Genomic DNA, 26174 nt, shown 5'->3' with positions numbered 1-26174 from the left:
CAGAAAAAAAGAATCTATTCATGGAAATCTATTGCTGGATCCAACCCATTGTTTTTATTGTACTGTTTTTACACTGTGAGCCACTTCAAGGAAGTCTCTGAGGAGGCAGCATTTGATGTTTTTCTAGATAAAAATAATAAAAATGCTGTTCTTATATGTCAGCAGTTGTTATTTCCAAGGCACTAAAACCGTTCAGAATGGTGCTCTGGATATCCTTGCAAAATCCTGACCCACTCCAGCATGGCTCTTTTGAAAAGAGGAATTAAAAATCCTTGTGGTACAGATGGTTTTGTTTCTCTTGCTGTTGATTTGTCTGTTTTCAGTGCCATCCTAAATAATCAAATAGCAACCACACTGTATATAATTACAATGAAGAACAAAAATAAATCAGTTTCCCATGTTTACTTATTATTACAATCATAAACAAATTGCTTATTCAAAATGAGAAAAACTTTTAAAAGTTGATACAGGTAGGAACCTCTGAAGACCATAACAGAAAAGCCGAAATGCATAACAGGATGCTGGATATACTAAGACAGTCTCTAAAAACACCGTATGTCCACTTCACAAATGATCCGGGATCCTAGAAAAGGCCGGTCCCCAATGTGTGCTCTCTCTTTCTCTTACAGGCATGCCAGCTATAATCTCCCATTTCACTGAAACTTTATCAAAGAAGGGACCGATGCTTCAATAACTCCCAGTGGCAAACATACTTACAACAGAAAAAAATCAAAACTTCAATGAACTACTTATAGCAGTGATGGCGAACCTTTTAGAGACCGAGTGCCCAAACTGCGACCCAAAACCCACTTATTTATCGCAAAGGGCCAACACGGCAATTTAACCTGAATACTGAGGTTTTACTTTAGAAAAAACAACCCATACATTAACTTAAGATGATCCAAACAAAGTAAGGGAAGCAATCCCAAATGCTTTCATTTACTTAAAATTATTTGGCAGAGAGAATTCGACACTTTAATGATGGTCTGGGCCTGGCTGGGGCGATGGCACGCGTGCCCACAGAGAGGGCTCTGAGTGCCACCTCTGGCACCCGTGCCATAGGTTCGCCACCACTGACTTATAGCATTTGTGAAATTTGTGAAGGGAAGTGTGTACATGAAAAAACGCTTTTTCTCATTTTATAATAAGCAATTTGTTTATTGTAATAATAAACATGGGACATTTATTTTTTGTTCTTCATTGTGATTATATACAGTGCGGCTGCTATTTGATTATTCAGTTTTCACTGTATATCTCATCTATTTTTGTGTTCAGTGCCACCCATTGACTTCAGCGGGCTTAAAAGGGAGCAACTCTGCTTAGGAATTGGGCTGTTAGTACGGCCCCTGCCACACGGCAGGGGGAAAGCCTCTTAAGGCGCGGCTTTTAAAAGCCGCGCCAACGTTGAAGCGCCGCGGCGGGATCCCACGGATCCCCTGGCCGCGGCACCTTTTCTCCCCGGCGAAATCTCCATCCACGGTGAGGTAGTCCATACCTGCAGAAGCCTGGCCTGGAATCTGTGAGGGATGCAGGGAAGCAGGAAGAGAGAAGTTCTTTTGAACTGATTCTGGTGGAGCAGCAGGAGCTGGATGGGATGGTGGAGCAGAAGCTTTCTCAGAATAGTTCCCAAGACCTACAAGAAGCCACACAAACAGATGAGAAATACCTGCATTCCTGACAAAATCTCAACAAGGAGCCCAAGCCCAAAGGGGGGTATTATTCAATGGAGCTGTGCTGTCGGGGTGTGGCCCAAGATGCTAATGAGTTTCTGCTGTTGGGTGTGGCCTATTATGCTAATGAGTTCCTGATGGGCGTGACCAACTTGGGAGCCAGCCGGAACTCTGTTCTTGTGCGTTCCTGCCCAACAATAGCCCTGGACATGAATAATGTAAGAACTGGGGAAGAAAATATGGACATGGACTATGTGGTTTCGTACAGAGAGGATCTTCGCGTGTGAAGAACATTCGCTCCACCCCCCGACTTATTGCACAAAACAAGTCGTGCAGCAGTCACACAGAATTCATCCCCACTTCAGTGCCAAACCCACACCAGACAGATCATGCTGGACCCACAGGGTGATAGATGCCTTCCTCAGTGAGTCAAGCCACAACCCTGTGTGAAGACGTTTGTTTAGTCTCTAGCACATGGTCTTCCCCCCATTTTTAATTTCCCCTCTCCAGTAAGGGCATACAGCTGTCCAGAGACACATTGTGCATAATCTTTTAGAAGATCACCAAGTCTCCTCCTTACCCCACAATGAGCAAGAGGAGGGGAAGAAAACTCCAAGAAAGAACTTCATGGAGCCCTTCAGTGACCCTGGTGGAGGGTCTGCCCCTCCATACTGCCATAGAGTGCCCCTCAAGGAATGTCGGTGCTCAGCACACACACCCCAGAATGGATACATGCCCATAAAGAGACATCCTGAACATACTTGACAGACTTCACTTATTTTGTTATGACCGCCTTGGGCCTGTGAGTGGAACCCTTTTAACCACTGAGGAATTGCCAGATTTTCAGCTGGATGTTCTTGTCTTCAGTAGGTAATGAGGCATAATTCACTAGGTAATAAGACAATGAAGTTCACTGTGCTTGACTTCATTCCTCCCACTGGACTATCTTGCCCAGAGGAAAACCATGCTTGTACAGGTCTCCATGGCCGTACCTGCATCTAGGTGTCTGTAAGGTTGGCTTTCTCTGGGGGCCTCCTGGTCGCCAACATCCTCCATGTCAGAGCAACCTTCCATGCCGTCAGAGAGAAAGGAAGTACTGCTTCCAGAACTGGGTGGCTCAGATATGGTGTGGTTAGGAGAAGGGGTCACCGAGTGTCCTTGAAGCTTAGCCTGGAGGGTCTTGATGGTTTGGTCCTTCGCTTGGAGCTTCTTGCTCAACCTGGGAAGAGAAAAAGCTTGGAAACTCCTGGAGATTCCTACACCTATAGGTTCCTCTTCCAGCTCTCAGTATCCACATCACTGCAACTTTGCTGTTCTGCTTGTCTTTTGGACTCAGCTAAAAAACTGCCCCACAGATCCCACTTTTGTCTTGAACTCTTCTTCAAGACCACTCATTTTGGGCAGAAACTGCCATTGTTGTAAAGGACTCCATGCTCATAAGGCAACAGGTGAGCTCTGATCTGGCCTGAGATGTTCAGAAGGCCCTGCCTCTACATGAGGATCAGCAGAAGACAGCAGAACCTGAACTTTGCTGGCTTGATTAACCCTGGTTAAAGAGGGAGATCACCCTGAGACATATCAAAGCCTTTTCCAGAGAAACAGCAAACAATGACTTGCTGCTGACTAAAGCAGAGTATTTTACTGGGCACTGAAATGGAAGCAAGTAACAGCAAAAGGTACCAGCAACAAGGAATTAGTTGTTGTAGATTTTCCAGGCTGTATGGCCATTGGCATCGTAGGACCTGACGTTTTGCCAGCAGCTGTGACTGGCATCCTCAGAGGTATAACACAGAAAGATGGAGTACTCTCTGTGTCAAGGTGTCTGTGTCCTACGACGCCAAGACCACAACCATACAGCCTGGAAAGTCAACAACAACTAATGAACTCTGTCGTGAAAGCCTTCGATGACAACAAGGAATAGTTTTTCGTTACCTCAGAGCAAGCAGTTCGTGACCAGATTTGTCCTCCGTGTTTAGACCACTCCCTGAAAATAGAATTCGGAGAACGTCAGTCAGTTGGTTACCTCAGTCTTTCTGCCACAGGGTAGCCCAGTTCCACAAGTATGAAGATCTTTCCCCAACTCTTTCATTTTAATAGGGGCTGGTAGCCAGGGTTTGTTTGTTTGGGTTTTTGTTTTTTAAAAAAAGAAGTGCTGGAACTCTCAAGAGGGAAATGAATTTTTCAGTCTGTATACTGGAAACTCATGAACTTTTAAACATTTTAAAAGGAATTCTGTCAAAGAGGTTCTGGAACTCTGTTCCGGCACATTCCCTCAGAACAAAAGCCCTGATGGTAGCAGAGGAACAGGAAAGCATGAGGGAAATGTGAATTCCCTTACCAAGAAAAAATTGCCTCACCCGCACTTATTTTAATTTTAAAGTTACTTTCCTTCATGGTTTTAGGTTGTTCTCCACAGCCAGTATTATTAACAGTGCTTCTGGGAAGCCTGGTTTCAAGTTTGGCCTCAACCAACTTTTGGTAAATAAAACATTCTCTAGGAAGACCTTGGCAAATCTAGGGGGTCTTGAGAATTCAGCCCAGGTAGGCTGGATAATTTTTTTGGGGGGGAGGACCTGGGGAGGGCAGAGTTTGTGGAGGGATGGGAGCACAGCAGGGTATAATGCCACCCTCCAAACCTAGCCATTTCCTCCAGGGGAACTGATCACTGTCTTCTGCAGATCAGTTGTAATTCCAGCAGATCTCCAGGCCCCATCTGGAGCCTGGCAACCCTTGATACCACAAGGCCTAATCCTAGCTTCTTTATAGTTTTTTTTGTGATTTTATGAAAGCTATGACAAACATGTTGTATTTTAGAAATAAATAGAAGGGTAACTGTAGGCATCGTCACTACAGCAAAAAGCTAACCGCTAACACTTTTCCTTCGCAGCTACAGGCTGCCTGGCATGCAGGGGAAGGGTGGCTTTTTTGCTTCATGCAGATGGGAAGAGAAGCTGGGGAGGCTCCCCTCTACAGATACAGAGACTCACCCCCTCCCCCTCGCTAAGCCCTAAGTTAGAAGAGAAGGCAAAATTGTTGGCAGCGCCAATTTGTTATCACTATTTTACAGTGGTTGGGTTTGTTTGTTTGTTTGGTATTTGTGAGTGTGTGTGTGCACGCATGCGTGCTTGCATACCTGGAAGTCATGGTGACTTCTGGCAGTCCCCTAGTGGGGCTAGGATGTTTCAGAGAGGTGGCTTGATAATTGCCTGCCTCTGCCTCCCAGGCCTGATATTCCTTGGAAGTCTCCCAAGTACTTGCCAGGGTCGGCTCTGCTTAGCTTCTGAGATCTGACAAGATCAGGCTTACCTGGGCTATCCAGGTCAGGGCTCATTTTACAGTGATTTTAAAATGTGGTGATGCCCTGATCCACTGCGGGCTTGTGGTGCAGAACTGTTTTTCCCCACCCCAAGTGTTTTCAAGGGCCAAAACAGCTGCATGGGCACCAGGACACCTTGTGAAATGGTCACGAGTCCACTTGTGAAAGGAAGAATACAGAGGCTGCTACCACCACCCACCCTCTCTGATTCCAACTGCCTTTGAACACTCCCCACCTGGGAGTAGGAGTAGGAGATTGGATCCATACTCTGTCCTTCACTCAGAGTCTCAGAAGAGGCTGCTACCGCCACCACCCACCCTCTCTGTTTCCAACTACCTTTGAACACTCCCCACCTGGGGGGAGGAGGAGGAGGAGATTGGATTTATACCCCGTCCTTCACTCAGAGTCTCAGAGCGGCTTACAGACTCCTTTCCCTTCCCCTCCCCACAACAGACACCCTGTGAGGTGGGTGGGGCTGAGAGAGCTCTGACAGAAACTGCTCTTTTCCAAGAACAGCACTGACAGAACTATGGCTTGCCCAAGGTCATCCAGCAGGTGCAAGTGGAGGAGTGGGGAACCAAACCCGGTTCTCCCAGATTAGAGTCCTCGCACTTAACCACTACACCCAACTGACACCTGGGCTAAAATACAGCTCCCCCAGTTTCTGCCTTAATGTGCTACAGTGCTGCAGATCAGAGGAATCCATGACAGGCATGAGCTGGCAAGCTAAGGCAGGAAAAGAAGTGTGTCATGTGCATCAGAGTACAGCAAGAACAACTACTTTGTGCAGGGAGCAAAGTGCAAAGGGAAAGCTTGGGAGGGAGAAGGGGAAAGAGACTCACTCATTGGCAAAGCATGGGAGGGAGGCGGGAAGAGAATCTCTCCCTCATTAGCAAAGCCTGGGAGGGAGGAGGGAGGAAACACCTTCTTTCATTGGCAGAAAATGTGACAGATCTCACAACCCCGAGTGCTGATTGGAGGGGCATGACAAATGATTGGATGGGGCCCTGCCCCTTTGTGCACCACCGTGGCTACGGGCCTGCTTCTGAGGATCACTGAGCAACAGTACAATGAAATCATTGCTGAAAATACTAGATGCCGCAATGAAATTTCTAGGCACCATAACAACCTGGCGCCTGGGATTTGTTGAGCCCTACTCTAGGCCCTATGCTTAATTTCTCCAGTTTTGTTATTGTACCACTCAGTTTTGTTATTGTAGCACTCAGTTTATAATATAGAATGTGACATGTGAGTAGGCCCTGCCCTGTGAAGTCAGGTCTCTCCAGTTTTGTTATTGCAGCACTCAGTTTATAATATAGAATGCGACACGTGAGTAGGCCCTGCCCTGTGAAGTCAGGGTAGCAGCCAGAGGTATATTTATTTTATTTATTAAATTAGATTTACTAGGCCGCCCTTCCCTACAAGTAGGGCTCATGGCAGCTTACTACAAAGTAATATACAAACATCTTTAAATTAAAATCAAGATTAAAACCACCTAAAAGAAGATCAACAGATAAAAACAATATACATATACTAGATGGAGGGAGAAAAGATTTCAGCTCCCCAGCCTCCCTGGGGGAGGGTTTACGAGGGATGGGGAAGCATATGATAGTGCCAGATGTCATACTATCCACCCCGCCGCTGTCCTCAACCAAATGCTTGGTGGAACATCTCTGCCTTAAATGCCCCGTGGAAAGGTAATTACTCCCACAGGGCATGGATGTCATCGGGCAGAGGGCTCCACCAGGCAGAGGCCAGGGCCAAAGAAGCCCTGGCCCTGGTTGAGGACAGCTGGACCTCTCTCAGGCCGGGAACCACCAGGAGGTTCTTTCCCTGAGCGTAGTGCTCTTCCAAGGGCATACAGCATGATTTGGGAGGAGAATGAATGGGCTGGAAGTGATGTGCCGGAGCTGTGGGGAATGAGGAGGCCGGCTGGAGAGTTTACAGGCTGTCTGTGGGGGAAGCAAGGGAGAGGCTGCTGGAATCATAGAGGGAGATGCAGCTGAAGAGTTGACCGAGGGACCATGGGGACAGAGCAACTCATGAGAGAGTGCAGCTGTGGAGAGCTCACCAGAGGCCCAGTAGGATGCTCAGGAGTTGCCTAATGACGCCTGGGAGCGGCAGCAGACAGATGAAGCAAAGAGTGAGAGGACTGAGGAGAAAAGACCCCTTTCGGGCTGCTGCAGGCCGATTCAGATTCTCTTATCTGAATTGGCTTGCCACTGAATTGCCACCGAATTTCTGCAGCAATTCAGCCCCATTATATCCTGTGGGCCATTGAAGTCAATGGCGAAAACATAGGGTATATTCTGGGGGCTGGAAGGGAGGGGTTTTGAGGGAGAGGCTCCAAACTTGCAGGGTAGCTGCTGGAGCCTCTCCCCAAGATACCCAGCACGTTTCAAGAACATTGGACCAGGGGGTCCAATTCTATGGGCCCCCAAACAGGTTGCCCTCATCCCCTCCATGGTTCTCTATGATGGGGAAAAAGTTACCACCAGAGCTGCGGTGGTGCGCGGCCGCACGCCGGAGGAATCCATCAGAAGCCCACCAGAAGAAGCCGTCGACCCATCCTAGGGTGCCAGGGAGTAACATCTGAAGCCCGCCCGAATACATCAACAAACAGAACGCGCCGTCTGGGTGCTGGTAGGTGGTCCCTCCCCCCATACAAAAACTGTGGCCCTAGGTAGGAATTAATAAGTATATGTAAACCGCTCAGAGACCCTTCGGGGTCAAGAGTGGTATAGAAATCGAAAGTAAGTAAGTAAGTTTAGTTGCCCTTTTCTGCATCTTTTCCAATGCTATAATATCTTTTTTGAGGTGTGGTGACCAGAACTGTACACAGTATTCCAAATGAGGCCATACTATAGATTTATACAGGGACATTATGATACTGGCTGTTGTGTTTTCAATCCCCTTCCTAATAATTCCTAGCTTAGCATTTCCTTTTTATTGCTGTTGCACACTGAGTTGATATCTTCAATGAGTTATCCACCATGACTCCAAGATCTCTCTCTTGGTCAGCTACCACCAGTTCGGACCCCATCAATGTATATTAATAGTTAGGATTTTTGGCTCCAATGTGTATTACTTTGCAGTTGCTCATGTTCAGGTGCTGGAATTCTCAAGAGGGAAATGAAGTTTTTAATCTGTATACTGAAAACTCATAAACCTTTAAAAAATTTTTAAAGAATTTTGTCGAAGAGGTTCCAGAACTCTGTTCCGGTGTGTTCCCCCAGGAAAAAAAACAAAACCTTGCCCACGTTAAACCTCATTTGCCACATTAAAACCCTGCCCACGTTAAACCTCATTTGCCACATAGATGCCCATTTGCCCAGCCTCAACCCTGGTTCTCACTGCCCTGAGCTCTTAGTGTCATCCAGTGTTCCCTCTAAGTTGAATTAGTGTGAGCTAGCTCACAGTTTTTTAGCCTCTGGCTCACAATTTTTGTCTTCGCTTAGGAAGGATGGCTCCAGCACAAACTAATTTATTCAGTAGCCAAATTGCTCTCTCACAACTAACACCAGTAGCTCACAAAGCAGAATTTTTGCTCACAAGACTCCACAGCTTAGAGGAAGCATTGGTGTCATCTGCAAACTTAGCTACTTCACTGCTTACTCCCAACTCCAAATCATTAAGGTTGTTGGAGGGGAGGCGGGAAGCATAATAATCCATCTATGAAAGGGTATGCATAAGCTTCATGGTCACACAGATTTCCAAGGCTCAGAACCCCACCCCACCCACAAAACTCTCCCCACTTAAATTTTGTAAGCTCCCAGTGAACTCACTACTGCTCAGTTTCCGGGCCAGTCGCCCCGCCAACTGGTTCCCTTGTGCCAGCTGCTCACGGAAGCTCTGACCCAGGAAATAATCAATGCTGTTGCCACTCAGGAGCTCCTCGAAGGACTTGATGGCATCCCTGAAGTGCTGGCTCAGCATACGGCTCACCCCTTGTCCCTCTCGGATTGTCTGACGCAGATGCGAGAGTTCCCGAGCCTGTGCTTGGACCAGTGAATCGTATTTCCTGGGGCGGGTTGGGGGGGGGAAGAGAGAGAAAAAGTGGCCTTAACTATCCAGAGGCCTAGCCTCCCAAAACTATGAACAGGTGAAAAGCAAAGCCTTTTCTTGCCACAGTCTCTGCAGCACACAGAGGAATAGACCCAGAGATGTCCCATAGAACAGTAGGTCCCCAACCTTTTTGGAACTAAGGTTGCCAGTCCCTAGGTGGGAATGGGGGATCCCCTGATTTGAGGGGCTCCAACCCACCCCTAGCCAGCTGGCCAGTGGGGGAAGCCCCACCCTGACCAAGTGACACTCTGGTATTTGGGGGGGGGAACTCTATGGTAACCATAGAGTTTTGCCCAAAATACCAGAGTGTTGTCGTATGATGTCCCCTGCATGATGACATCACTTCTGCATGATGTCATCACACCAGGGATGTCACACGTGGTGACATCATCCCTCCTCCCCTCCCAGGAAGCTCCCTCCCACCGCCACCACCCACCAGCAGACAAAAACAACCTGGCAACCCTATTGGGTATGGTGGCCCACAAGTACAAATTTACTTGGTATCGTGACCCATGCAGGGTCAGCCTAAGGTTTTTTGGCACCCAAGGCTAAATATGACGTTGTCCATCCAGTCCAGTGCTGCGTTTTCTACAGTGGACAACCAGCTGTTGTTGAGAAACTGACAAACATCACACAAAGGGTGCAGCAGCCCCCAAGCAAGTGGCATTCCATTTTCCTCTCCTTCCAGCTACTACTGAAAAGATACTAGGCTGAATCTGCATTTGTCTTTCCCACCGGTGTCCCAGCCTTTTGACTCCGTCTTCAAAAAAGCTGTCTACATTTGGTGTCGTTTTCACACCTCAAGAGTCCTAGCATACTTTTGCACGTCCACATATGTTTATCGTCCTTTCGGGGCAGCTCCACTGTCATCGCACCTCCGCACTGCTTTAAAAGAATCTTCTCCAAACAACATTCAAACAAGCACGGAGAAAGACGGCGTCACAGCAGCATGAAACTGATTTTAAAAAGCAAATGCAGATTCGACCCTAGTTGCTGGACAGATTTATCCAGCTCCTTATTGCAAAGGGAAGTGGAAGGTGAGAATGTGAGATGTTGACAAGGAGGATGAAGTGAGAAAGGACAGATGCAAAGGGCAGGAGCGGCCATTAGGGAGGGCTGGCCTGTGACCCACTTTCAGAGGCCTTGTGACCAGTGTTCCCTCTAAGCTGAGTTAGTGCGAGCTAGCTCACCATTTTTTAGCCTCCGGTGCACACATTTTTGTCTTAGCTCAGGAAGGAGGGCTCCAGAGCAAACTAATTTATACAGCAGCCAAATCACTCACTCACAACTTTAATGCCGGTAGCTCACAAAGCAGAATTCTTGCTCAGAAGACTCCACAGCTTAGAGGGAACATTGCTTGTGGCCGATTTTGGGTCCTCTGACCCACAGGTTGGGGGACACTGCCACATGCTGCATTTGCACAGCAATGATTCCCAGTGCACCTCTCATTGCAGCTGTGAATACCGGGACCTTCAAAGAGCATCCACACAGCAATTTTCCAAACACTTTCCTTGACCTTGCTCCCCCCCACCCATGGCCACCATGCACCCCATTTCACTGCAGGCTTTTTCTTTACAATTGATCATTGCAATAACAATATAGCAGTTACTGATTTTTTTAAAAAGTCTTGTGGCTAATGGGGAAAATGGCAGCAGCAGGGGACTGAGGCAAAGAAAAGGTCACCATTGTCTGTGGGACCTTAAAAATGCGCACTTTCCCATCCACACAGCATGAAAATGCTTTTTGACGACAATGTTCCCCCCCCCCCAGGGCCGGATTTAGTCTTGCTGAGGCCCTAAGCTATACAAAACCCAGAGGCCCCCTACTGTTTTAAATTACATCAGCTGGTCTCAGAAAAATTTAAAATATATACGCCTTTTTAATATTTGAAATCATTTTTTATATTGTGTTTTAATTCGAGGCCTCAGCAGATTGCGAGGCCCTAAGCTGTAGCTTATTTAGCTTATGCGTAAATCCGGCACTGCCCCCCCCCAAGAGTTATCAAACCAGTTTTGGGAAAGATTGGAGCAAAGGGACACCCATGAAGCTCCTTTGTATTGAATCAGACCATCGGTCCATTACAGGCAGTATTGTCTACGCAGACCGGCAGCAGCTCTCCAGGGTGTCAGGCAGAGAGGTCTTCCACATCACCTTCTGATCCTTTTAACTGGAAATGTCAGGGATTGAGCCTGGGACCCTCTGCAGGCCAAGCAGAGACTCTTCCACTTAGCCACAGCCCCTCCAAAGCAGGAGAAGTCTGGGTGATTAGGGGATGATGTCGTGTGGATGCTCCGTCAACAATCCACGCCAAATTGGAGTGAAACCTCCATGTTGGAAACAGACTTACATGCAATCAGCAGAGAAAAGGGCATTCTTCCCACAGGCAGTTGAGTGAGCTTGGCCATCCTTAACAGAGAAAAGGGCAACTTGGGCCCAATCCACACTTTATATGACTTGTTATCTGTGTACTTCATAGGGTTGCCAGCTTGGAGTTGGGAAATACACAGAGATTTGGGGAGATGGAGCCTGAGGAGGGTGGGGTTTGGGGACAGGAGGGACTTCAATGGGGTAAAATTCCACAGAATCCACCTTCCAAAGTGGCCATCTTCTCCATTGCCTGAAGTTCTCTTCGCTTGGAGAAGATGGCCACTTTGCCTGAAGATCTGTTGCAATCCCAGGAAATCTTAAAATACCACTTGGTATTTCAGATGGTGTGGTCTTTTGTAGGGATGTGCATTCGGTTCGTCTGAACCGAATTCACCCCCGAAAATGGCCCATTCAGGCCCCCTTCGGGCTGCTGCGGGCCGATTCAGATTCTCTGATCTGAATCGGCTTGCTACCGAATTGCTGCCGAATTTCGGTGGCAATTCAGCTGCATTGTATCCTATGGGCCATTGAAGTCAATGGCGAAAACATAGGGTATATTCTTGTGAGGAATAGGCTCCAAACTCACAGGGTAGCTGCGGGAGCCTCTCCCCAAGATGCCCACCAATATTCAAGAACATTGGACCAGTGGGTCCAATTCTATGTGCCACCAAATAGGTTGCCCCCATCCCCTCCATGGTTCTCTATGGTCCACTATAGAGAACAATGGAGGGGATGGGGCAACCTGTTTGGGGGCCCATAGAATTGGATTCCCATGTCCAATATTCTTGGAACATGGTAGGTATCTTGGGAATAGGGTCCAGCAGGTACCCTGCGAGTTTGGAGCCTCTACCTCAAACCCCCTCCCCTCCAGCCCCCATAATATACCCTATGTTTTTTGCCATTGACTTCAATGGCCAATAGGATATAATGGGGCCGAAATTGACATTCGGCTGGCTGAAAGACTCCCAAATGGGCTCCTACTGCCGAAATTGATATGCGAGAGTCTTTCTGCCTGCCGAAATTGATTCTGCCCGATTTGGCTGAATCCAAATCGAGCCGATTTTTTTTATTTATTTTTTTGCACACCCCTAGACTTTTTGTTCGAAATCATGTGGAAAGAGCTGGGATTTAGAATGCTGGTGCCAACTCTGTTTACAACAATCCAGAAGACAGAATTGCTCCAAAGAGGTTTGGCTTTTGCTCAACGAGCCCATCAGGAGACCCGCCTCCTATGCCTCACCAGGCCGGGAAAGGGCTTCTGCTGACACTCTTGGAGCAAGTTTCGAACCACACAGAATAGGAGAAATCCTTGGTGGATGTTTTGCAACTCGTTTAGGACCGTACAGGACCCGTTGTCAATGCCCACCAGGCCCAATAGGCCAAACCTCATCTCTGTCCCTTCCAGGAACTCCTACCCCCATTCCTACCCCATGGACGTAGTGTGCTTAAGCTCCTCTGGCCTGGTGTCATCTAGGTGGGCTTCGAGCAGGGACACTCTCTGGATAAGCCTGGCCAGGTCTTTGCTGGACTGAAGAGTTTTGGGACACAGGGACCCTAGGCTGTCAGAATGCCACCCTTCATCTTCATCTGTCATGCTGTGTGACGGGGAACTCCCAAGGGTATAGTCCTGCTTCAGTTTTAGAGGGTGCTCAGCCCCAGAGGCATAGTCACTGCTGGTGGAGATGGAGCGCCCGTGGCTCAGTGGGTTCTGGACAGCCCGGCTGGAGCTCTGCAGCTGAGCCTTGAGGCCCTGGGTATGCTGGGAGAGGGCAGAACTGCCGTCGTATTGGCTGCATCCTAGGAAGGCTTCCTGCTTTGCTAGTTTGTTTGGAGGGGAGCCCAGTAACTTCTTCCAAGACTCTGGGTTCTCATTGAAGACATCGTCCTCTTCACATTCTAGGGACAACCAAGAAAAACACACACATATATATGTTTTATGCTTAATTAAACTGACATCTTGATCCCCAAAAGTAGCTTGCAACACAAAGAGAGGAAGTTGACAGCCGGAGTAGTGTAATGGCTAGAGTATCAGGCTAAGGCTCGGGAGACCAAGGTTAGAATCTCTACTCTGCCAGGGAAGCTCCTGCCAGGGAAGCTCCTGGCCCCACTGGTGGACCTCCTGATGGCACCTGGTATTTCTGGCCACTGTATGACACAGAGTGTTGGACTGGATGGGCCTTTGGCCTGATCCAACATTGGCGTCTCTTATGTTCTTATGTTCTTATCAGCTGATCCTGGGCCAGTCACTCTTTCTGAGCCTAGCCTACCTCACAGGGTTGTTGTGAGGAACAAAGAAAACTGGGGGAAACAATATCATAAGTAGGGTTGCCAACTCTGCGTAGAGAAATTACTGGAGATCTGGGGGTGGAGCTTGGGAAGGGTGGGGTTTAGGAAGGAAAGGGACCCCAGCAGGGTGTGATACCATAGAGTCCGCCCTCCAAAGAAGCCATTTCCTCCTGGGGAACTAATCTCTGTAGTCTGCAAATCAGTTGTAACTCTGGGAGATCTCCAGGCCCTGCCAGGAGGTTGGCAACCCTGGCGGTAAGCAATGCTCCCTCTAAGCTGTGGAGTCTTGTGAGCAAGAATTTTACTTTGTGAGCTGCTGGCATTAAAGTTGTGAGTGAGCAACTTGGCTGCTGCATAAAGTAGTCTGCTCTGGAGCCATCCTTCCTGAGCTAAGACAAAAATGTGTGAGCCGGAGGCTAAAAACTGTGAGCTAGCTCACACTAACTCAGCTTAGAGGGAACGCTGGCTGTAAGTTACTTTGGGGGGTTCCCCCCCTTGGGGAGAAAACTTGGGCATAAATATCTAAATAAATAAAAATAGAGGCACAGCTAATCTCCTCTCCAAGTAGTCCTGTAGTTGCGAAACACACATTTGTCACATTAACTCTGTGTGTGCGTGTAAAGTGTCATCAAATTGCAGCCGACTTATGGCGACTCTGTGTGGTTTTCAAAGCAAGAGGAATTGTTTGCCATTGCCTGCCTCTGCATAGCAACCCTGGTCTCCCATCCAAATACTAACCAGGGCCAACCCTGCTTAGCTTCTGAGAGCTGTCAAGAGCAGGCTAGCCTGGGCCATCCAGGTCAATCTATACTTAAAAAAAAATGAATATGAATACCAAAACATTGCAATGAGTGAACGGGCCCTTACATGGTCCACTTACCAGGACTTGTGGCCTCTTCCCTGTCAGCCTCATTTTCACTTTTCCCACAGGTCTCATAGCCCAGGTCCTGGAGATCCACTTGAACCTGCTTGTTATCCTGCTGTACCCCAGGCTCACCTGTAGCAAAGGAAAGAAATAGTTTTTGTTTTCTTCCACAAGTGCCGGAGGAGAAAAGTCCAGCACAATGACAGGAGTTCATTCATACCCTGGAGCTTGAAGACTACAGTCAAAAGGTAGTGGACATTGCCTCCCCAATATTTTCTACTATCCCTTTCACTACCCTGGTTTTCATTCACAGTATATTAACATATTGTGTATGTGTAATATTGTTTTATTGTAGTTTATCTATTTATCTGGGACTAGCCACTTGTTAGCCGCCCTGAGCCGCTTGGAAGGGCGGGATATAAATCTCAAATAAATAAAATAAATAAAAATAAATAAAATCCTATAGATAAAGGTTTCCCTTGCCCGAAAGCCAGTCGAATCCAACTCTAGGGGGCGATGCTCATCTCCGTTTCCAAGCTGATGATCCAGTGCTGTCCGAGGACTTCTCCGTGGTCATGTGGCCGGCATGACTAAATGTTGAGGCATACGGAACGCTGTTACCTTCCCACCAAAGAAGTACCTAGTTACCTACTTGCAATTTCTTGCTTTCGAAGTGCTAGGTGGGCAGGAGCTGGGGCCAGAGACAGGACTTCACTCCGTCACACGGCACTAGGGTCTCAAACTGCCAAGCTACTGACCTTCTGGTCTGCGGCTCAGCGTCTTAACCACTGAGCCACCATGGCCCCTTAACATCCTATAGGTAAAGGTAAAGGTTTCCCTTGCTCGAAAGCCAGTCGAATCCGACTCTAGGGTTGCGGTGCTCATCTCTGTTTCAAAGCCGAAGAGCCAGCGCTGTCCGAAGATGTTTCCGTGGTCATGTGGCCGGCATGACTAAACACCAAGGTGCACGGAATGCTGTTACCTTTCCACCGAAGTGGTACCTATTTATCTACTTACAATTTCTTGCTTACACTCGGGTCTCGAACTGCTGAACTACCGACCTTCCACAGCCTGCAGTTCAGGTGGTTAATAAAGTCCCCTTCACCAACTGCCGTTCTCCACCTCAGAATTACTATTCCAGCCAGGCCAAGCCAACATGCTCCGTACCTCTGTCTGCCAGGGCCGCCTGGTGGAATGCCTCCCTGTGGAATAGGGTTGCCACCTCCAGGTTGGGAAATAGCTGGTGATTTTAGGGGTGGAGCCTGAGGAGGGTGTGGTTTGGGGAGGCTTCAGTGGGGTAGAATGCCATAGAGTACACCATTCAAAGCAGCCATTTTCTCCAGGTGGACTGATCTCTGTTGCCTGGAGATCAATTGTAATCTCCAGCCACCACTGTGGGAGGGGTGGTGGAGCAATACAGAGATAATCCCCCCCCCATCGCTACCGTGATCTGCCCAGTCCCTTTCATACACAGCCTTGGATGGCAAGAGGAAACAAGCCAAAGAGGCCAAGCTTGGAAGGTCAGAATCGATCCAAGTTATGTATCTCAGTAGCCCACTTCTCCCAAGCAACCAATGACTGGCTTTCGGAACATCTTGTTTATTTCTTGAAGGTGTGTATATTGTCCTCATTCCTTTGCCATCAGCTTTCGATCCACTGGTGTCTTATCAAAACGGGTATGGTGCTTGGTAATCCTTCACACATGTTTTCTGACGACATCCTGCCATCATTTTAATATCTAGCTCCAAATATTGCCAAGCTGTTAAATCCAGGAAGTGGCCCAAGCCTATCAGAGACAGCATCTAAAGACCACAGTTTTCTTACTACGGAGACGCCTTCAATGATATCTGCGTATTGTGTCTTCAGAGATGTCCGCATATCATCTTAAATAGCTCATGTTTTGTTTCAGATCTGTTTGAGAGATCTGTAGTCCCAAACCTATGTCCCATCCTGTTGATTGTGCTTGACTTGCACTATGTAATCCACCTTGAGTCTCAAAGATAGACTATAAATAACCAAATAACAACAACAACAACAACAACAACATATCATTCCTCATGGTCCCAAAACGATGTCATTTGGACTCTCTTTTAGATGGCACGAGTTTTATATGTTGAATACATTCATTACTGGCATGCAGTGAGGTGCTTATTAACATTTTGTAATCCTGCATGTAATGAAACTGGGTATTACTTAGGGAATCAGGGCAGCAATACAATATCAAGCTTAGGAACACGATGCTCACAGCTTTGGGCTTTGAAATCCCTTTGATCTAACCTCCTACGACATCACGATCATTAACAGATGGCAAAGGCCTTTGATACCCGTAGCTTTGGGTGTGGCAGTACTCACTGAGCAGGGCCTGGTAGTGTTCCAGCTGCGCCATCCGAGCCTGGACGGCCGTCTCCGACACCAAGAGTTTGTCTTGAAGGTCGCGGCACTGTTGCCTGCACCGAGTCAGCTCTGACCGGAGCTGCTGAGCTGGTTCCATAAAATGCTGCCAAAAACCTCTTGATAAGGTGTGGACCTGGGATGAAGAAGCCAGAGTTGTGACGTGCGGCCACAGACAGAAGCATGTCCATGGCCAGTATTTGGCCAGACATGATCTGGACATTGCCTTGGAAACACAGGTCATCAAATATACTGCCCTACTCCCTTCTCTCTCTCTCTTTCCTTATCTTGTTATTCTCTGTGTGTTGATTTTGTAGAGCAACATTTTGTATCTCGGGCAGGGGTCATTTCGTGTAAAAAGAGGTGCAGGAGCGCATTAGCATAACTTATTTGCATATGCCACACCCCCTGACATCACCGGAAGTGTGTCAGAAGGCAACACCCACCGCTCAGGCTCCACTGGACTGTTTTGGATGCTAGCTATTGGGGGAGGGGGGAGAACAGGCAGATCTGTCCTCGCAGAGGAGGGAGAGCTTGTACCTGAATAAGACTTGGTCTTAAAGGTGCCACTGGACTGTTTTGGACTGGGGGGCTGGGGGGAACTCTGCAGCTTACCTGGCTGTTTCTTACTCTGACTGAGGGCTGCTGGGAGCAGGGGGTGGGGCTTGTTGCATGTGCCCAACCCTTGGGCTCTTTACTGCCGGAGCTCCGCTCCTGTGCACTCCTGCAGGAAATGACCCCTGACCAGGAATCAATCGTTAACCTTTGCTGTGACAATCATTGCATCATAACTACCCACAGTGCCTGAGAGTGTAATCCCCATGCTGTTATTAGGGGCTTAGACTGGAGCAACATGGATTGCACTGTTAAAACCACCAATGCTCTTCAGAACCTTTTCTTCCCAGCCCCTGCCTAAATGCTGCCGCCTACAACCTTTCAAAAACCGCTTCAGTAATCTGATTGGCCTGCTCATAGAACTTCACAAAAGATCTATACACAATTTCCTAACCTCATCCATGCATTCAGTGCTCTGCCAGCCCTTCCAAAGTCTTCTCTGCATAGTTGCATTTTCGGGTATTTCTACACCGAACAGTTCGAAAACAACAGATTCGCAGGCATAGATACCTCCGACACATTCTGTTGTTGAGTGTGTTCATAATAGGTTGTTTGCTTTTTTAAAAAAGAGAGAAACAGAAATTCCTGGGATGCTGAAGTAGGTGCCAGATAGCCAATCCACCTCTGCTAGTCTTTTGCCTTGCAAACACTACTGGGTCGCCATGAGTTTGATGTGACTTGACAGTACTTCACACACACACACACACACACACACACACACTTCACACACACAGAGCAAATCTCACTCTTGTGGAATGTCATTGCACGCATACAGAATACGCATGGTCCAACTGTTAACGGCAGCTGCAGATACCAACACAAGTCCTAGGGTTGCCAGCTCTGAGTTGGGAACTACCTGGAGATTTTGGGGGTGAAGGCTGTGGAGGGTGGGGTTTGGGGAAGAGAGGGACCTCAGCTGGGTATAATGCCAGAATCCACCCTCCAAAGCAGCCATTTTCTTGAGGGGAACTGATCTTAGTTGTCTAGAGATCAATTGCAATAGCAGGAGATCTCCAGGTGCCACCTGGAGGTTGACAACCTTAATGGGTTCGGACACCAGGAACAGGAGTTTTCATTCATACAATGAAACTGATGCAGCATTGCTGGGACAACCCAGTTCTCCAAGTCACCCACAACCCTCGGTGAATACTATCAGAAGTCATATTCGTAGGGGGATCCAGCTCCTACTCGGAGGGTAGGATATGGCGGGTTGACTATGGGAAGCTGCTGATCTAAGCTGTCCCCCCTATAAACCCTGGGTGAGTGCAAGAATTACCTGGGTATCTGTGGAGCTGTGGACTGCACCCACGTCCACACATTGGGGCTGCAGGCGATGCCACTGTGGGTCACCCTTCTGCAGAAGAAGCCCCTTCGCCATCTGCAGCTCTTTGGTCTCCATGCTAGCAGTGACATGGGGCTTGAAGATAACTTCGCCTTCTTGGCTGTTCGACACCAGAGGTTCCTTGGGGAGACCGATCACAGTCTCTGTGGTGCTCAGCTTTTCCTGCCGCTTCCTGGCTTCCGGCCTCGGGTCCTTTTCATCCTCGTTTTCATCTTCATTCTCCCATCCCTCAGACAACGTTGCTTCTCCAATCTGTTCCTTGAGTTCTGCGTTCTCTAAACACAGGCTCAGCAGAGCCTTCCTAGGAGGGAACATGAGGAAAAACACTCAGAGTTAGGATTTAGATTTGTTAAGCATACAGCACATATCCATCCTGTGCTGCTTGAGCTATACTGGCTTCCAGTGGAGTATCAGATCAAGTTCAAGGTCTCGGTGCTGACCTTTAAGGCCATTAACGGTCTGGATCCCACATACCTTCGGGGCCACCTCTCCCGGTATACCCCAAGAAGAGCATTGCCCTCAGTAGATCAGAATCTATTGGTGGTTCCTGGCCCAAGGGATATCCAGCTATCCTTGACCAGAACCAGGATGCTTTCCTTCCTGGCTCCAACCTGGTGGAACTCTCGGCCAAATAACATCCATTCCCTGGGGGACTTGATGGGAGTTCTACAGTGCTTGTAAGGCAGAGATGTTCCGCCAGGAATTCTGTTGGGGACAGCGACAGTTACACCCTCCTGGCACTTCTACTCCCTGCCTCCCCGTGAGACAGTGGCACAACTGAAATCTTTAGCATCATCTTTTAGGTTAATTGCTGTGCCTCTTACAGTTTTTGAATTGTCCTGGAGAAAGCTGACGTCATCAAGCCAAGCCGAGTGAAAAATGCCGTCTGGAACATGTCTAGTCTACAGCTGAACAAAATCCCCATCGGCTGCGAACGTGTGCGATTTAAAGATTTATATATGTTGTCCTCCCTTACCCCTATGAATCATTGTTAGTCCCTTGTGAATGTGTAACTGTAAATCGCTCAGAGCCAGCAGCTCTGCAGGATTGAGTGATTAATAAATTGAATGTATTATGTGGATTATATGAATGTATTATGTTGTACACCACCCTGAGCCCTACGTGACGGGGGAGGGTGGTTTCAAAATCTAATTTAATAAATAAATAAATCTCTACGGAACCTGGCTAGCCCAATCTCCTCGGATCTCAGAAGCTAAGCAGGGTCAGACCAGGTTGGCATTCAGATGGGATTATAATTATGGATTATATGAATGTATTATGTTGTACACCGCCCTACCTGGCGGGGGAGGGTGGTTTAAAAATCTAATTTAATAAATAAATAAATCCCTAAGGAACTTGGATGACACAGGCTAGCCCAATCTCCCCAGATCTCGGAAGCTAAGCAGGGTCAGCCCAGGTTGGTATTCAGATGGGAGACCACCAAGGAAGTCCAGGGGCACGACACAGAGGCAGGTCATGGCAAACCCATCTCTGAATGTCTTTTGCCTTGAAAACCCTACACAGTTGCCAAAAGTCGGCTGCAACGTGGCAGCAAGAAACCCAAAAACAAAACAGCACCACTGAAGAATACGATGCCGTTCTCATGGAAGTATTAAAAAAGCAAAAACAAAATGGACTTGGAGAGGGAAAAAAAATGACCTTAATATTAATGTAGAAATTGGCTGGTGATGTTTCATGGCATGGAGGCAAATAACATCACCTGGTAAACAGGCTCTAATTAAGCCTCTAATTAAAGGGAGAGGACATTTTTTTTCTGCACGTTGTTGATAACCAAATTGGGAGGAGCAGCAAACACACCATAAGATAGCGAAAGAATTCAACGTGATCAGAACACACTGGGAAAGTGGGCAATCAGTCAATCAATCAACCTTTATTGGCATAATGCAAAAATGGGCAGATGTGAACAAGATGCAATTGAACAAGGATAAGCGCCGAGTTCTACATCTGGGTAACAAAAATGAGGAACACGCATACTGGATGGGGGAAACACTTCTGGATAGCAGTGTGTGTGTGAACCAGATCTTGGGGTATGGGTGGACCGCAAGTTAAATATGAGCAGCCAGTGTGATACAGTGACAAAAAAGGCTAATACATTCTTGGGGTATATCAACAGAGGCATAACATCCAGATCACAAGATGTGATAGTCCTAGGCTTGCCAAGTCCCCCCGGGGGGCGGGGAAACCCCTGCCTGAGAGGCCTGTTACCCGCCACCGGCAGATCAGGCCCCAGGGGAACCCCACCCCCAAAGCACACGACGTGCCTGGCGTCAGCACGTCACCCGGAAATGACGCAGTCGGGCGTATTGGGCGTATCGGGCGTATTGGGGGCGGGGCCACGGTCATCCGAGGGAAAACTCTATGGTTTTCCCTCGGATGATTGTGGCCCCGCCCCAGCAAGCCCGACATGGTTGCGTCACTTTTGGGTGACGTGGTTGCGGCGCGTGCACACTTCGCGTGCGCGCACTCCCAGACCAGCACTGGACTCCCCCAGTATACAGAGGGTAAGGACTCGGCAACCCTTGATAGTCCCATTGTACACTGTATTGGTCAGACTGCACCTGGAGTATTGTGTGGAGTCTGGAGGCCTCACTTCAAAAAGGATGTGGACAGAATGGAGTGGGTGCAGAGGAGAGTGACGAGGATGATCGGGGGCCTGGAGACCAAGCCCTGTGACGAAAGGCTGAGGGACTTGGGAATGTTTAGTCTGGAGAAGACGAGGTTGGAGGGGGGACATGATTGCTCTCTTGAAGTATTTGAAGGCCTGTCACCTAGAAGAGGGCAGAGAGCTGTTCCTGTTGGTAGCAGAGGATAGGATTCGCAACAATGGGTTTAAATTAAGGGCAGGAAGGTACCAGCTGGATATTACGGAAAACTTTTTCACAGTTAAGAGTTGTGCAACAGTGGAATCAGCTGCCCAGGGAGGTGGTGAGCTCCCCCACACTGGCAGTCTTGAAGCAGCGGCTGGACAAACACTTGTCAGGGATGCTCTAGGCTGATCCCGCATTGAGCAGGGGGTTGGACTAGGTGGCCTGTATCGCCCCTTCCAACTCTGTGATTCTATGATTCTATGAACCCTCTTTCACTTTAGAGAGCAGATTTCTTTATTCTTGAAATATCATTATTTAGGAGTATAGGCATGGCCGTTCTGTACAGACACACGATGGGCTGCTCTCTGTTTTACGCATTTACTCCTGGCCAACAAAATTTTTCACACTCTGTGCCTAGTCTTAATGCTATTCTCTATGGATGGACCCAAAGCATCTTTTGGGAATGAATCCTCTATTTAATGGATTTGTTATGCTGGAACCCCAGCTTAAAATTACAACCTGATCTAGGGGCTTTGAGAGTCACTGGCTAATTACGACCTGCTTCCATTTAGTTGTCGCAGGATGCCCTGTTCAGTTTGGCTGGTTCGCACAAAGAACGTTCAGCACCAGGAAAGAGCACACTCGTGCTGTCCTGAAAAGGGGCTGGGGAAGGGAATGAAAAAGTTGACCCAAACATATTACTGGCAACCGAAACATTGAAACTCAAGGCCTGTATGGCAAGAGAAGAACTTCTAGCTGACTTGGTAGGAGGCTCCCACTAGAGACTGGCATACATTGCTATCTAGGGTTGCCAAGTGTGAATTTAGCCGCAGTGACATGGGCACGCTGGGCACGCCGGGCACGCTGGGGGCGGGGCCACGACCATCCAAGGGAAAACCATAGAGTTTTCCCTCGAATGACCGTGGCCCCGCCCCCAGCATGCCTGACGTGCCCGCGTCACTTCCGGGCGACGGGCACGTCGGGGGGGAGTTCCCCCCGGGGCCCAACCCGCCGGCGGTGGGGAACGAGCCTCTGGGGCGAGGGTTTCCCCGCACCCCGGGGGGACTTGGCAAGCCTATTGCTATCAAACACTGATGGTTTTCAACCCATAAAGGAAAAATCTTACTTATGATTCCGGAAATGCTGTGGGTTTACAACAGAGACGACCAAACATCTGCCAGTTTGGCTCACTTCCTGTTTGCCAGTGGGGATTAGGCAGTCATTTAATCAACAGGTGGCTTGGCTGTTTACAACCCATTTGTGTGTGTTTGGAGGAACAGGCTACTTGTAGCCGTCAGAAGCTGACTCCCAGCTGATGAGGGATCAGCTGGGAGCAGGCTTCCTATCTCCTGCTGGGGAAATCTTGCTATGTAGCCAGGGTAGAGTTGCCAGCCTCCACGTGAGGCCTGGGGATCTCCCGCTTTTACAACAGATCCCCAGCTGGCAGAGATCAGCTACCCTGAGAAAATGGCTGCTTTGAACTGTGGACTTTATGGTATTGTACCATGCTGAGACCCCGCCCCTCCCTAAACCCCACCCTCTCCTGGATCCACCCCCAAAGTCTCCAGGTATTTTCCAACCAAGACCTAGCAACCCTAAGCCAGGGGTTGCTCTGGGGGAGGGGAGTCAGAAGCCAACTCCCAGCTGATCAACTGAAAGGCAACCTCCCGCAAAAAGAGACTATAACAACAAAGACTCCGATATGGGTGCCTGTTAGGTTAGTCAACTCCCCCTCAATTGTATGTGTGTGGCCCTAGGAAGAGATTGTAATAAATTGTATATGTAAAACTGCTCAGAGCCCTTAGGGGGTGAGCCGTCTACAAATCGAAGGAATAAATAAATATAAATAAATAAATAAGGCCAGTTCTTCTGATCGCCCATCCTGGAAACTTTGGTGCCTCCCTGACTTGTTCAGGTGCAGCAAACCTGGGGGAAGGGTGGAAGCCTAGTTGATTTCCCTTCTGTTCCATTCTTCCCCAAGCTGTTAGCTTGGGCTGCAGGGAAAAGGAGACAAACAGATGCATTGCATCTGACCCCACACAGCTTGGGGGTGGGAGAGAAATGATCTGTTTCCACTCTCCTTTTTGCAACGCAGACATTAAAAGTGTTACTTCTGTCCCTGCCCAGCTGGAGGGGGAGGGCACAAGATCTTTCTCCTCCTCCTTTTGCAACTTCACTGTAGCTATTTTACTTCACTATAGCTATTTTACTTTTTTAAACTTTATTTTACTTCTCTAGGGCTTTTTTTGTAGAAAAAGCACAGCAGGAACTCATTAGCATAATAGGCCACACCCAACAACAGAAACTCATTAGCATATTAAACCACACCCAGACAGTGCAGCTCATTGGCATATTAGGCCAGCAGGAACTCATTGCATAATAGGCCACACCCAACAGCAAAAAACTCATTAGCATATTAGGCCACACCCCTGACGGCACAGCTCATTCGCATATGAGCACACCCCCGTGCCTTGCCCGGGCACCCCGTGGCAAGGTGGCCCTTGGAGGGTAGGGATGGCAATTTAAACTTCTAGGGGCCCCGCTGGCCCACCCACCTCGCAGTCGCGGGGTGTGTGTGTCGCTCTCTAGGCCTTCCCTCTGTAGCCACACATGCAGAGGTTTGGGCTGTAGTGGGCGTGGCCAACTCTGAAGCCACCCGGAACTCTGTTCCTGTGCGTTCCTCCCCCAAAATAGCCCTGCTTCACTCTAGCAATCAGTCTTTATTTGTTACGGCACTGAGCTGGCAGAATCAGTAACGTCATACATAACCAATATAAACAATTTGTTAAAATGTGAATACATTAAAAAAAAACATGTTCTAAAAGATTGAAGAGGTTAAATAATCTTTTCTTTGCGGATGCAGTCACAAGCTGCACAGAATTTAGCTACAGGTTTGGTAATGGTCTGATTATCATCTGATAATAAGTTATTGCCATAGTCAGAGTCCATCAGGTCAGGCATGTCCTTTACCAAAGGTAAGATAGATTGGGCTTGAACCAACTTGTACCATGGGCACCTGAGAAGTATATGTTCATTAGTTCCAACTTCTCCCAAATCACATTGACAAAGTCTCTGGTCGAAAGGAATCTTCCTGTATCTCCTCCTCAAGGACAGCCGAAGGAAGGGCCAAGCATCTAGCTGAGGTGAAAACGTTTCTCATCTTGTGATCACTACAGCTCTTTTAGTGCAGATAAGAACTGTGTAGCTATTTTACTGAGGAGAAGAAGCTGGTCAGCTGTGAGCCAGCTCTGACCGACAGGCAGTGGAAAACTTCGTGTTCAGCAGCTATTTACGTTGTAATTTGAACATATTCCTGATTGGCTCACAGGCTGATCACGAACACCCAACAATATAAGTTTGTCTGAGGAACAGGTTTGCTGAGAAATTCATGGCATCTCTACTCTCTGGTTCTGCTGTACTTATGACCAGGGGTCATTTCGTAGAAAAAGAGGTGCAGGAGCTCATTAGCATAACTCATTAGCATAACTTATTTGCATATGCCACACCCCCTGACCTCCCCGGAAGTGTGTCGGAAGGCAACACCCACCGCTCAAGCTCCACTGGGCTGTTTTGGATTGCTAGCTATTGGGTGTGTGTGTGTGTGTGGAATGTGCAGATCTGTCCTCGTAGAGGAGGGAGAGCTTGTACCTGAATACAACTTGGTCTTAAAGGTGCCACTGGACTGTTTTGGACTGGGGGGCGGGGGGGCCTCTGCAACTTACCTGGCTGCTTCTTGCGCTGACTGAGGGCTGCTGGGAGCAGGGGGAGGGGCTTGTTGCATCTGCCCGCCCCCTGAGCTCTTTACTGCCGGAGCTCCGCTCCTGTGCGCTCCTGCAGGAAATGACCCCTGCTTATGACAGCACTTTGCTCGGGTGTGGGAAATATTCTACCAATGCAAGGGCCTCCTCTGTTAGTGGAAGGCCTTCTTCCATCACCTTGGAACTTGCAGTGGGGGAAAGCACTGTGCTTAGAGGAACAGATCTGTAGGAAGCAGCCTTCTGGGTGTGGCCCTTACTGAACCCACAGAAACCACTTGTTCCAGCAGAATCTTCTCGCAGGCCAGCCTGGATTACCTGAAGTGAGACACAGAGGAGAACCCAGAGTCCTCAATCTGCCTCTTCAGATCCTGCAGCTCTTCTTCCAGCTTCTTCTTCTGCTCCAAAACCTGCTGAGTCTCAGATCTTGCGCGGAGCAGCTCCTCCTGCAGGCTCCTCTCCAGTGCTGAAGAGGCTGGCGTCGGACAGCTGGAGTGGCCCATCCGGATGTCAGCAGCATCTTCTTTCAGGTTCTAGTGTGCAATTACAATAAGAAGGGTCAGTCCCCAAAGGACAAGGAGGCTGCCTCCTTGGGATGACTACTGCAGGGGTAACTGTTCCAACACAGGCTCAGGGCTCCAGCAAGGAGACTTCCGAATCCGGGGCACTCCTGG

The 26174-nt window shown here is 48.4% G+C and overlaps 1 protein-coding gene across 1 annotated transcript in view; it reads right to left on the bottom strand.

The window, feature by feature from the left end:
• The window catches only part of LOC107119940 (myomegalin), a 138729-nt gene that overhangs the window by 30600 nt on the left and 81955 nt on the right, over positions 1–26174 (bottom strand). Inside the window, exons 25-33 of the mRNA XM_015422566.1 lie at positions 25819–26033; positions 18852–19218; positions 16922–17096; positions 14585–14701; positions 12846–13314; positions 8772–9007; positions 3603–3654; positions 2663–2889; positions 1496–1633 (exon numbers count right to left, since the gene is read on the bottom strand). Of these exons, the coding sequence (XP_015278052.1) occupies positions 1496–1633; positions 2663–2889; positions 3603–3654; positions 8772–9007; positions 12846–13314; positions 14585–14701; positions 16922–17096; positions 18852–19218; positions 25819–26033 (1996 nt within the window). The remainder of the gene's footprint in view (positions 1–1495; positions 1634–2662; positions 2890–3602; positions 3655–8771; positions 9008–12845; positions 13315–14584; positions 14702–16921; positions 17097–18851; positions 19219–25818; positions 26034–26174) is intronic.

The sequence above is a fragment of the Gekko japonicus genome, unplaced genomic scaffold (assembly GCF_001447785.1).
Source record: "Gekko japonicus isolate JY-2015 unplaced genomic scaffold, Gekko_japonicus_V1.1 scaffold1500, whole genome shotgun sequence".
Lineage (NCBI taxonomy): Eukaryota > Metazoa > Chordata > Lepidosauria > Squamata > Gekkonidae > Gekko > Gekko japonicus.
The sequence above is the reverse complement of the archived record's forward strand: the minus strand, read 5'-3'. Positions and strand labels throughout refer to the sequence as shown.